The sequence below is a fragment of the Anopheles merus genome, chromosome X, assembly GCF_017562075.2.
Source record: "Anopheles merus strain MAF chromosome X, AmerM5.1, whole genome shotgun sequence".
NCBI lineage: Eukaryota > Metazoa > Arthropoda > Insecta > Diptera > Culicidae > Anopheles > Anopheles merus.
In genome coordinates this window covers 13,174,725-13,188,067 of record NC_054081.1, presented here as the reverse complement: position 1 = coordinate 13,188,067, position 13,343 = coordinate 13,174,725, and the positions used below count along the sequence as shown (strand labels likewise).

At 43.6% G+C, this 13,343-nt stretch overlaps 1 protein-coding gene and 1 long non-coding RNA gene across 2 annotated transcripts; one reads left to right on the top strand and one right to left on the bottom strand.

Moving 5' to 3' along the window:
* Positions 1 to 4,517: 4,517 nt before the first annotated feature.
* LOC121597938 (synaptic vesicle glycoprotein 2B-like) lies at positions 4,518 to 8,277 on the top strand. Its single transcript, XM_041924281.1, has 5 exons — positions 4,518 to 4,613; positions 4,680 to 4,745; positions 4,823 to 5,147; positions 5,384 to 6,379; positions 6,462 to 8,277. Exons 1-5 carry the CDS (start codon positions 4,595 to 4,597, stop codon positions 6,670 to 6,672), a joined length of 1,617 nt encoding a protein of 538 aa, XP_041780215.1. The 5' UTR covers positions 4,518 to 4,594; the 3' UTR covers positions 6,673 to 8,277.
* Positions 8,278 to 11,506: 3,229 nt separating this feature from the next.
* LOC121594756 lies at positions 11,507 to 12,977 on the bottom strand. Its single transcript, XR_006005024.1, has 3 exons — positions 12,917 to 12,977; positions 12,540 to 12,850; positions 11,507 to 12,439 (listed from the first exon to the last, which is right to left on the bottom strand). It is a non-coding gene; the product is annotated as an uncharacterized LOC121594756 (long non-coding RNA).
* Positions 12,978 to 13,343: the final 366 nt, after the last annotated feature.

The window sequence follows — 13,343 nt, the reverse complement described above, 5'->3', positions numbered from 1 at the left end:
TATTAGTGAATGTGAGACGACACAATTGATATATATTTCACTTTATGAATTATTGCGTTGCGAGCTTCTCTGGCAAGTATGCCCTCCCCAAAATGTTTGGATCGTTGCTGAAACCTCTTAGTACACCGACAATAAAAGTTTGCATGTAAAGGCCAGGATGGTTTGTGTGGGTCATTAAGCAAAAAATAAGATTTGACTTAATCCAAAGGCTAAAGGCGATTTGATCTAGAACTACACAGTGCTATTATTAATTAACACAGCTGTAGCTCTCAAGTCGTACAACTTTAACAACATGCCCGTTCGATTACTGAATGGATAGAGCAAAGATATCTGCTAAGGCTACACCAATAAGTCACAGTTAGATTAATCACATATAGATAAATCGAAAATGTCGTGTCAAACTTAGCCTAACGATGTTGAAACCATTCAAAAGTACTACAGGCGTGCCTTTAGGCTATAATCGTAGACTACTTATATCTGTTTTATACGTTAATTATATTTCCTTTGTCCTTGCTGGTCGTAGGTACAACTGATGGGTAAAGTTGACAAAAAATCTGGAGTCAACTCCGATCCGACTCCGATTAATTCAGAATCGACTCCGGAAGGTAGGTCTACCCTATATTATTCGGAGTCGTTCGGAGTCGTCCGGAGTCGTCCGGAGTCATTTGGAGTCGGAGTCATCCGGAGTCGTTCGGAGTCGTTCGGACTCGTTTGAGGTCGTTCGGAGTCGTCCGGACTCGTTTGAGGTCGTCCAGAGTCATTCAGAGACGCTCCGAGAGTCATTCGGAGTCGGAGTTGTCCGGAGTCTTCAGGGGTCCGTCGGAGTCGGTTGAAATCGGATCGGAGTCGTGGGTGCGCTCCAGAGAGCACATCACTAGTAGGCTACTTCTACTGCTACTTCTTGACTTCATGGTTTGTTGTATAAAAGATTTGTACTGCGCCTTGGTTCGTACAGTTTTAGAATATGATGTCTTATTTTTTGTGACTGATAATAATTTATTGTTAAAATGGTTCTCATGAAACCAATACGAGCGCCAAAACCTCTACCAGTAATTAACCTTACGCTCACACCAGGTAATCATTAGTTCATATCAGAGGAACATTCTAAGTCATACCTCTCCTGGTATCATGCATCTCAGTAGCAATCACTCAACTCAAACTAAGTATAAAGGTTCAATGAGAACCTGCTTCTCTCAGCGTTCTTTTCGATTCGATATAGAACGTCAGTCGTACTCTTCCCTTTCCTTCTAGTATGGATTCACATACGAATACTACGTATGTGATTGATAACAGTGCTTGACAGACTCTCTCAGTCGCAGAGATAACGATACAACAGCTGTGCAATGAGCGAAGAAAAGGATAGCAATTTCTGCAGAAGTGAGAAGTTAATCGCCAAAATTTCGCCCTGCGATAGTGATTCTTTCATATGGTTATTATTAGTATTGGTGCGTTGTTTGTACTGGATTGTGGCGATCCATGAATTACTATGTGTTGGGTGATCCGCTGCTTCGATGCGCATGCATCTTCAATGAACGCACTTGAATTTATACCTGAGATCTTCACTAGTGGTGCACGGTGCGTTTAGCCTTGCGTAATATTTCTTAGAACATGGTTCCTCAGTTTGTGGAATAGCGCTACTCTTATGGACAACTACAGGGCATTCCCGGAATCTGCTGCATTCTGGTAGTGTGCTCTGCACTCTGGTAGTGTGCTGTGAAGTATAATGCCAACCGTACGAAAACCACTTAGCCCAGTAAATGTTTGTTAAATACCGATGTTATTACATGCTATTCGCTTCTGGTAACGGGCATATAGTATAGGGCAAATCTATATATATAAAAATCTCGTGTCACGGTGTTTGTTGCGAGCAAGCTCCGAAACGACTGGATCATTTTCAACGAAACTTTGCACACACCTTATGGTGATATGAGAATAGATTTTAAGACTAACATCATTTTCAGAAGTTGCACTAAACTTATTTTATTAGCAATTTTCTAATCCCATGCCAAGAGCAGTATTGTTGTTGTTGTATACAGCGCTTTGACACTCGGTGTTAAGTGCAGTTTCCACTTAAAACCCCGCAAGCAAATTCGAGCAGTTTGCGAGCTCGCACGAGTCCTTGCAATCGCGATAGCTTTTTAGAATATCTTAATTTAATTTTCTTTAGATTTTCTTAATTTGACAGTTCTTATACTAATTTGACACATCAAATGCCAAACTCAAAATAAATTCTCTTTACGGCAAATTTTAAAAACTATTTAAAATAGCACAAAATTTCAATTTTTAGTTGAAATCAGATCAAATAACTAATTTTATGGCTAAAACCTACCCCTTCAAGCAGAATGATACGGGAGTTAGCTATAATTTGACCGAAAATATCTAATTTCGACATACGCGAATATCAGAGATACGCGATTGCCTCCAGTCCGCATTAATAGCATATATCATGGAGTGCCTGTATATGATATATGATATATATGGGTCCAATAAACTCCGTGGTAAACCTAAAACTCAGTAGTACCCAAGCGGATGATAATAGATCTTAATTACCACCTGTTATTACGACCGATAAGAAGAATCGAAGCTTTGGGATAAAACCATAGTAATCATTGTAATCGTTGTTTTATACTCCTTGGATTGCAACTTTTTCTATTTTTAATAAAAACGGGACATTAATTTTATCCCGCGTTAAACCGGGTAAATCAGCTAGTGTACCTATAATAGTGGTAGTAACAACAGTGGTTGTAGTGCACTAAATTACGTTTTATACGTTGATTATTGATTATTTAAGTAATTAAGTTGTTTATGGCAATACGAAATGTTCTCTAGTCTTTTACAATGGGTTTAAAGTTAGATGAAACCCTTCTGTTACATGGTAGCCGAGAAATCCATTATTTTTTAAATATGTCAACATTATAACGGAATCCTTAGCATTTCCCAAGCAACCTCATTGTTTCGCTAACGCTGTTAATGATTATAAAACTACATAATTGCTGATTTTTTACCATACGTACTCTGTATTGGCATTAATTAACTCAAATCCATTACCTTTTGGTAGGAACAGAAAACATCGACTTTAAATCAAACGCACCCTTCCAGGCCTGGCTTGACTACAGCCATATATTTATTGTCACTCAGATTAGCTACACATTTCAATCAATCTATTGATTGAAGCTAATATTGGAGATTTGATTTACTGAAATGATAGCCAACAGCATTTAGAATGTGTGATCAACACTTTCAAAATTAAACAAAGTGAAAGTGGCACAGCAGGTTTCACAGAGGACTCAAGGGAAATTACGCAGAGGTCAATTTTGTTCAAGTTTTCGTGAACAATAGGGGAAATGTTGCAAATATATTTACTTTCGCTCAGTTTAGGTATGCATTGTATAGATTGATTGAAGCTGGCATTGAAAAGTTGATTACCTGAAATAAAAGTGTGTAGAATTTATGATCATCGCTTTCAAAACCAAACAAAAAACAAGCGCAACAGGTTTCACAGACGACGCAAGTGAAGCGACGCATAGGTCAATAAAAGGGCGGCGACTGCAAATATTATGACACGCTATTTTAATGAAAAATGCTATAGAAGACAATAAGACGACTGTATGAACCATACCACTATTTTACGTACCACTATTTTGCATAGTCAGAAAAATAAGGAATGTTTTTCGTAAATTTGTAATGTTTAATGGTAAGAATTGTTGTGTTTGGGAAGATGAAGCGTAATTAATTTGATTTATGGTAAAACATCAATGTACGACCATGAGATGAGAATTTTAAAACAGAAGCGAATCTGAAGCAAACAAATATCTGATTCTACCCCTTGGAATTGTACGCCTGGTTAACATCCTCTCACAAAATACATACATTTGTCGTCAAGCGTGTACAAAGTGTTACCTTGATACAATCAGCAGTAGCTGTAAAGATGGTAGTACATCTTTCAGAATTTGTTTGGAGCACCACCATCACTCAATACATGACGCCAAGACGCCCCTCAGTCTGCACGTGTTCTTTATTGGCTTCGTTTGCTAGCGAGAATCTCCCGACACTATGCCTAGGCTTTTGTATATACAGTGGTCTACTAGCAACGGCATTGTGGAGCTTGTACCATTCTCGGTATCCCATGTCGCCATACGCACACATACACCACACACAATCTATGCGATCATGATAGGCGGATGACACATGAGTCTGCCTGTCCGACAGGGAATGGTTGGGATTAGAGCATCGTGGTCGTAGCTGGAAGTCTGTTCCCTTCGTACTTCGTGCAAAAGGTAAATCCGTAACATCGTAGTTGTTGTTAGGTCAACTGGGCAGATAAACTTGTATTTGATATCTTACTCAGCTGGTGTGGCGTTCGCTCACCGGTGTAATCTACGACGCTCTATCCATGCACAGCTGATGAAACTAGGTGAAGATTTACAACAACTTTTCGCTTTTTTATGGAACCCGTGCACGAAGGACGGCGTGGACATCTCGGATATAAAGAGATGACTTCAACAAAACCAAGTCAGTGTAGTTTGGCTCGCAAAAAAGTCGACATTCATTCATTGGACAGAAGCGTCATCTCTCACATTCTAGAATCGATATAATGGACACTAAACCGACAGGTACGCAGGGCTAGACATGTTACAGTGTACAACGTGTTTACATTTGTGAATTTCTTTATTGTTTAGAATCGAAGACACTACCCCCTGTAAAGCCACGTCCTGTAAAGCTGGAGGAGGCATTCCTAATGACGAGTAAGACTTCAACGAGCGTTGAGAGATCCCACCCTAGTATCGAACTGCACCAATCTAATGTTGAACCTTTTCTTCAGAGTTTGGGCTGTACAATCTGTGCTTGATCGCCATTTCCGGCATCATCTTGGCTGCCGTGCTGCTCGAAACGCTTGGCATCAGTTACGTGCTGCCAGTGGCCGAGTGCGACCTGCTGCTGACCACCAGGGAGAAGGGCGTGCTGAGTGCCATCTCGTTCGCGGGCATCATTTGCAGCTCGCATCTTTGGGGCTTTCTGGCGGATACACGTGGCCGGCGGGCAATCATTTTGCCAACGTTGTTTCTTGCCTTTGCTTCATCGGCTCTCTCTAGCCTTACCACCAACTTCTGGTTGATCACCGTGATGCGGTTCTTGACGGGATTTTTGTAAGTAGCATGACTGACGACCTTATCTGCCTGCAGCAAGCTGCGCACGTGCTGGGCGAGCTCTCCAAATGCTACCCTACCCTAGCCCCATTAAGACTTGTTGTTTTCAAATGAGTGCCATACATGCATGCAGATAAGTGAGCCTTTTTAGCCGTAAGCATACACTACTGTTTGTGTATAGCTTTTGCCCTATTTACATTCCTATTTACACCGTTTACACTTTGTCTCGCACACAGCATTTCCGGCCCATCCGCCACTATCTACGCGTACCTGGGCGAATTTCATGGCAAGCGCAACTGCTCCCGTGCGATTATGGGGGCGTCGTTTGTGTTCGGTCTCGGCTCGATCCTGCTGCCGCTGATCGCCTGGTCCATCATTAACCAGGAGTGGGAGCTTGCCATCCCGCTGCTCGGCATCGTCTACCGGCCCTGGCGACTGTTTCTGGTCGTTTGCGCACTGCCCAGCTTTGCGGCCGCCCTGGTACTGCTCGGACTGCCCGAGAGTCCGAAGTATCTACTGTCACGCGGACGGGAGCAGGAAACGATTGCCGTACTACGCAGCATGTACCGGTGGAACGCCGGTAGGAAGGATCCGCCGCTCGCGCTGACCGGCGTACTCCAGGAAACGGAAGCGCAGCAGACAAAGGTGAGGCGTGAGGAGGCGGCCAGCGGCAAGAGCATAGTGAGCCTGTTGAAACAGATGTGGCACCAGACGGCACCACTGTTCATGGGCTCGTACCTGAAGCGGACGGCGATCCTCTGTGTGCTCCAGTTCGGCATCTATCTCACCTCGAGCGGGATGTACATGTTCTTCCCGGACATACTGAACCGGATAGCCGAGCAGCAGGGCAAGGGTGTCGAGCGGACGACCGTGTGCAATGCGGTGTACGCCACCAGGTTCGACATCCAGGAGCTGGCGGGCCTGGGCGGCAATGGGACGGCACGGTCCGACCTGTGCCACCAGAAGCTGGACATTTCCGCCTACGAGCATTCGTTCGTGCTGGAAGCGATCTATGCGCTCGGGTTCGCCGTCATCGGGCTCATCATCAATGCGGTTGGCCGGCTGCCGATTCTAGTGTTTATTTTCGCGCTCTGCGGCACCTGCGGCGTGCTGATCGTGTTCATCGATCTGCCTCTGCTGGCCATCTGGTTCTATCTGATCCTGCTCACGTGCGGCTTCTGCATCAGTGTGGTGAACGCTTGCACCATTGACCTGTACCCAACGAATTTACGGTAAGCTAGTTAGTTCGGGGCAGTTGGTTGGCGCGAGGACTACGGGTTGATGATACGTTTTTGCTTTCTCTTTGCAACACAGAGCGATGGCAGTTTGCATCTCGCTAATGTTCGGACGACTCGGTAGCATTGTTGGCTCGAATCTGGTCGGCTTTCTGCTCGACACGCACTGTGAGCTTACGTTCTGGATCTCCGGTCTACTGCTGGTCGGGTGCGGAGTGCTATCCTTCTTCATACCCAACATTTACAAACGGAACGCGTCGGAAGATCGGCTCAGTGTATCGTCACGATGAGAGAAGCGCGGTTTAGGACATTCTCACGGTTAGGACATGTGCTTTTTTGCAATACGACTATACGACTATTGCAAAGAACCTAAACTCAGGAATCTGAAAGGGGTGCCAACTTGATCAGATAGCCATATAGTTAACGTTGGCTCATCAATTTTTTGACATCCAACACTCTCCGATTAGTTTTTGAAAACCAAGTTGGAAATCATATGAAAGATTCATTCACTTTTTTTAAATCCATAGCTCTTACAAGTATCAGATTCAAGATTTGATCCGTAATTTTAATTATGCGTAATTTTGAAGATGCACTAAACTGAATCTCTTGAAAAGATTCATAAAGTTTTGCGCAAACTATGCCGCTTACAGTTAGTGTGAGTGGTTTTTAGCTTGTGTATAATATAGAGACTGATACCTTAACATCATCGTGATGGAAAACAAAGCGTTTATTCCTAAGCTTGTTCGTAGCAACTCACATCTGTAGCGATATTAAATCACAGCAATATGTTGGTTCGATTTGGTTCGTTTGTCCTTAGCCCAGCGGTGGGCAAACTTTTGAAACAAAGGGTCAAAATTAGTAGATGATCGAGAACCGCGAGCCAGTAGAATATGTTTTTTTTTAAAATATTGAGCTTAGATTTTTACATTACAAATTTTTAGAAACCAAATGATTGGATACTGATATCAAGAAATCCGAATGGTACTATTGCTGTTTTTATATAATTACATCATCCAGACATGGTTCAAAATTAATAATGATAATAGTACTTTAAAAACTAATTGTAATGATTAATCATTTGAGGATCGACAATAGAGGGGCAAAAGTGTGATCAGTTCAAAAATAACAAAGCAAGACCAATGTCGCTTCTTGATGACCCCATTCTCCCAAGCCGCAAAACTTATTAAGGATATTCTGGAGACAAAAGTCTTAAGGACTGAAACATTATCGAAGCAAACGTGGATTCAGTAATTAGCAAAAAGCTTTATGGATAAGTAATGTGATGTCAGATAAATTGTTAACTGATTCCTTATGAAAAAGCACTTTGACAATCGTTGTACTCACAAAAAGCAACAGTGTGGAATCGTCGTTCTCGTTAAAGCAACAGAGGTTTTTGAACGTTCGTTTTTGCTTACGGTTACGGTCGAAAATATCCCTAGTAGAGATAAAAAGAAAACCAACTGATTTGCGTGAAATGAAGAAGGACGAATAACACAAAAACAAATATCGCGAAAAAAAGTATGGAGCTATTTCACTGTACCTAAAACTTTTCATTGCATGTATTGCGTTGGGGATCCTATGAGATAGCAGACAAAATTTGACATCTCTATCAGTCGAACTCTAACCGTGGTTGCCAAAAAAGTGAAGCCACTTCGTTTAGAAGTGTGCACAATCAAAGAATGGCACCCAGTAGCGTGTAAAATGGACTCCGTGTGGATGTTTGTGGACGTCGTATAAGCCTGTTTCGACATTTACTAGGGTAAATGTACCAATAGTGGTGCAATTTGTGGTGGTACAGATGTATTCTAATGGATTTGAAGTGTCAAGAAGGACAATTTTTGAATATTTTAGCACATAACAGTTGGAATATGTTTTATCTTCGCAATCACAACCATTTTTACCATGAACCACATCAAATTTACGAAGAAATACATATTTTTGTGATTGCTTCGTTGTACCTATAATGGTGGTATGGTTCCTATAGTCGTCATATTGTGTTCCTATAGTGGTGATAAACAAGGATGCCTCAAAACAGTGTATAATATTAATATAACTTAGTTTTGAAGCTGTTTTCGTGTGAATAGCAAAGATTACTGCCACTCAGCCAAATAAATGAATTTTGGCCTTTGTTTGGAAAATTACTTACAGAAAACTCATTTTTGTTGCTTATTTTAATGAAAACAGTACGACATATCAAAAATGTCGTCGAAAAAAAGCTAAAATTACCTGTTTTTATTGATTTTAGAACTAGGACCACTATAGGAACATACATGTTTGGTGTACCTATAATGGCACTATCGTAAAAAACACTTAAATACGTAAATATGGTCAAAAGCCAATGAATTTGAATAAAACCATATCATTTGATAACAATTATGTTAAAAAACTAATAATTGCGTTGTTATTTGGTCATTTAGAACGTTAACAAAAATATGAGTATCGTTATGAAATCCTAAGGATTTTAGAAAAATGTTGATATCTTTCACAAAATAATGGATTTTTCGGTTACTAAGAAACGGAATGGCCCCATTTCATTTTTAAATTCTTTATAAAAGGCTAGAGAACATTTCACACTATCGTAGATAACTTAACTACTCTTAATTTATCGTATGAGACGCATTTTAGTGCAATACCACCACTATTGGTACTAGCACCACTATAGGTACGTTTACCCTACATCTTGGAATTATTAAGCAACAATCAAAGCAGCGAAAGAAAGCCCAGGTTAATTTTAGAGGTTCCAAAAGTAACTGAAAATGAAGACAGAGAAACAAGTGGCTACATTGCTACATTCGATTGCTCGGGAGATCGGTGCAACCGGCCAAACAGTGGAATAGTGCCAGGTAAACATGAATAAACAGATAAACAGAAATCGCGTGCACTGGCTTCGCAGCGGCAAACAATGACGCCAAAATTCAATGCGATCATTGTAGGTGAATTTCGGTAGAATTTTGATATGACACCGTAGTCTGCGAACATCGATTTTTTCTGGACCAACATGAGGCAAAAACTCTACTCCAAAAATTTTGTCGCGAAAAAATATGAAGGATTGATAAAAATCGAAGGTAAAACTTAAATCATGCCTACACGCATGTCTTCGTTCGCCATCGCGAAAATTCCGGATAACTGACGAAAGGCTACTCGTAAAGTCTTAGATTTATGTGTATAAGCGTAAGCTTAAATAATTTCCTTTCAAATGATGTACATATAAATAAATTATCACTCGTAGTTTTTTTTTCTACAGCCAGCCGAAAAAGGATAGTATTTTTAATGCAAACATTACAAGGATATGCCCCATTTGGCCCGCGGGCCCGACGCTTTGCCGACCGCTGCCTTAGCCTACACCGATCCCTGATAGTTGTCCAAAAAGGTTGAAATAGTGTGCAAAATCTCACAGTCATAATTCTGGCACTGCTTTGCTTCAAGTAACATTTTCCAACTCACAAAACATCCGCGTTTTGCAAAAAAATTAAAAATCTTCGTAAAACGCTTATAATACCAGTGATTCATTCATGGCCGTTAAAACTTCTCACGTCACGTGCCACCAGCCCGTCGGAGGGCTGGGTAGGGTAAATGGCAAAGGGCAAATGTCAACCAAAGCCAACCTTCCCTTCTTTCCATTGCAATTGACGGGGAAGGTCCGGTGTGTCACATTCATTTGAATAAAAAATCAATTAATCCAAACGCGAAACCGCGGACCCCGCGGCCCGGGGTGAACGAGTGGCCTCATTTACGGCACATCAAACACTGACCAACGGTAGGCAGGCGGGCAGGGGTAGGCAAGGGGGGGGGGCAATGACGGGGACTCGGGATCTGTGCCGGCGCCGCTAAAACAGTGACCGGCCCTTGCCGCCTCTCGAGCCAGTCCCGACGCGTCCCAAGGGCTCTCCATCATCGGTTCACACCGCGGGTCTTCCCATTCTCTGTCAGCACCCTTCACTAGGTACACAAAACAGATCCGTTCCCCTTTCATATTCGGCGTGTGTCTTTCGCCGTGTCGCTGCCGCCGTCTCAATTGCTAGTAAAAGGTTTTTTTCATTTTTTCCCCTCCGTTTCTAGGACTTCACTTTTGTTACGCCTTTCTCTCGGTCCCGCTTTCCCTCGCACGTCGTGATATGGCAGCGTTTGATTTGACACGTTTCCCATCAACTCATCTGTGTTGCCGGGTTGCCGGGTTCATCCTTCGGGGTAGCTGGGCCCCTCTCGCTGGCTATATTTTATTTATGTCTCATTCAATTATCCGTCATCTATATTCATAACTCACCAGCCGAGGTGTGTCGATTGCAAAAATGGGACAGTGTCAACGGAGTGCCACTCTGCTCCCGCTGGTTTGGTTTTGTTGGAATATGTTTTAAACCTTTTCGTTAATGCTACCAACTGCTGGAAGAATTGATGGAGAACCCAGCAAGGAACACAGCGTGGAGGATAATAATTGTTTGCCGGATTGGTTGCGGTCTACCCTACCCGGTGTAATGTCTTCTGGTGCTACTGCTCATGGAATTCTCGCTGTGGGCGCCAGAGCAAGTCATCTATTACCCACGCAATTCCGCAGTTCAGGACGCGAGATAATCAAGATGGGACCAAAGAAATGCCACAAACAATGCAATACCTTCGTTAGGTTTCTTTGTTACGAGTAGTAGAAGAAAAAAACAGTCAATCACTCCCTTTCGCCCGAATAATATTCTCCTTTTTATGCGATGTTTGGGTGGCGAGGGCGGTGAAGTACTCGCGTCATCTAAAAAACAGAACTCCGAAAGAAACCCCGCACAGAAACATAAATAATGATGATAAAGTCAGGCGCGCTAAGAATCGGCAATAAATCATCGAACTGTTTTATTGTCCTGGTGCCGGTGCAGATCGATTCCATTTCGCCGGCAGAATCCGGCCGGAGGACTTTCTTGGCAAAGAAACAAGAAAACGACACAAACGATCCCGTCACCGGAGCCTGGGAGTGGAATTGAAAAGCGGAAGCACCAGTCAATGCGGCCAATTTTTAGAGCGACACAATCCCTCTGCGTAGGACACTTTCGTTCGTTCAAGCCTTGTGTGTGTGTGTGTGTGGCAGCAATAAACGCGCCACTTCAGCACACTCCCGCAGGACCGTTCGATGCGTCGTCTTCTTAATGTGTATTTTTTTTTTTTACTTTCGGGGATTTTTCGGGACCGATAACGAGATTTGTCGGTAGCGCCACACACACACACACACACACACACACACACACACACACACACACACACACAGTGGGACACGTGCAGCACACGCGAAACGCGACCGAAGGTAGGTGCAAACGTTATGTGTACAGATCCCACCCAACCGCAACTGTCCTTAAAGCTAATGTAATTATTTCCCTACTGTATGCCGTTGCAGGGTCCGCGAGCGGTCGCACTCAGCAGTTGTGGGTTGTGGATTTGAATGATTTTTGACGCGTGCCGTCGATCTTGATATCCCTTGTGCCGTATCCGCCGCAGGAGCTGAAGCGCTCTTCTAGGGAGGGCAGCAGCTAGCTTCAAAAACCAGAAAATAAAAAAAGGACAATTCCTTCCAAATGAGCAGCGAGTGACGAGCGAGGGGGCTAGGGCGGCGCAAGTTTAAACTGTTTTTAACTGCACCCATTTGCGCAGCGGCGTTCGGTTGGTGCGCATTCAGCAGAGTGCCTCGGCGGTGCGCTGTGCTGTCCGGGTTGGCACGCCTTTTTAGCATTTTTTTGTAGTTGTTGTTCGGGAAGGGTCGCGTGCGTGTGAAATAGTGCACCGGAGGACGCAGCTAGCAACCTTTGCCAGCGCGCGGCTGTTCGGTCGGCCGATTATCCTGGAAATTAAATTTTATGCGGTTCATAAGCGGGTCCACCAGTCGTCCGTTTGGTCTCCGGGGTGGTCCGGGGAGCAGGGGCACAGCGCCGCCGGATTTGCTACATGGCAGGATGTCTGGGTTTGTGCCGGTTTCATGTCACAGCTGATCTGCTAATGAAGCTTGTCGGCACGTTCGCCGGGTCCTTGCTGGTAGCTGGATGCCATTTGCTGGGAGTGGTCCCGTTTTCCCAGGCTTTTACACCAGATCTTGCAAAGGGGAAAAGCGGACAAGCAAAGTAGAAGAGTCCGGAATGGTTTTTTATCTAAAAAACGGAATGAAAAAAAAAAAGAAATTGAGGTTACTCACCACGTTTCGTCGTTTCGGAAGACGAACAAGATGTCCGGAATGGGAACTTTTTCAACTGTAGTAGATCGCGTAGATGAGATCTCTCTTCTTCTTTTGGCGCAGCTAGACATCATGTAACTATGTCTTAGGCTGGTTCCAACAAATGCCAATCTCAATTATTTGATTCGGCTAAGATGTCAACACGATTATCGCCCAGCGCCAAGACCACCGCGAAGTTTCTCTAGCTCCATAGAACATAGATGCTCACTCCGTAATTGAAACCTTTCGTGATCTTTCATAACATAAAATAACGCGAATCACATCGTGAATATCTGGAAATAACACATCAATCGATTAATTTTCCGATCATCGGTTCTGCTGATCCATCGCTTTATTACATTCCGCACAATCTCCGCGAGGTTTCCCTTCGACGTTTGTGTGCCGAGCCCGAAAGCGAACGACACCGTAGAAGCTAATTCCAGCTAATTCCAGAGAATTTATAACGCCAATAATATGCACTTTGCAATTAAAAAAAGCAAAACATCACACCACACACACACACAAACGGAACGAAAGGACAATACGAGAAAGAAAAAAAACCACACCAACAAAAGCGCCAGCGCCCTTGGTGTCGTGCGCTGCGTTGGGATAGAGCGAGACGGGGCAGCATCGTTCGACTCGCTCTGGTCAGAATCTGGAGGGCGGACGGGCTTGCGCTGTCGGTGGTGCGTGCGAGCGAGCACGAACGAGCGCGGACTGAGCACGTGCCGGCGCATCGGTGTGCCTTGGTGCGACCGAACACGTCAGTCCTTTGCGCTACGCTGG

What these genes read in the sequence shown, in the direction of transcription:
- LOC121597938 (XM_041924281.1), top strand. An exon ending in GGAGGCATTCCTAATGACGA is followed by an intron (nt 4,746 to 4,822) that starts GTAAGACTTCAA and finishes CCTTTTCTTCAG; the next exon opens with AGTTTGGGCTGTACAATCTG. An exon ending in CTGTACCCAACGAATTTACG is followed by an intron (nt 6,380 to 6,461) that starts GTAAGCTAGTTA and finishes TTTGCAACACAG; the next exon opens with AGCGATGGCAGTTTGCATCT.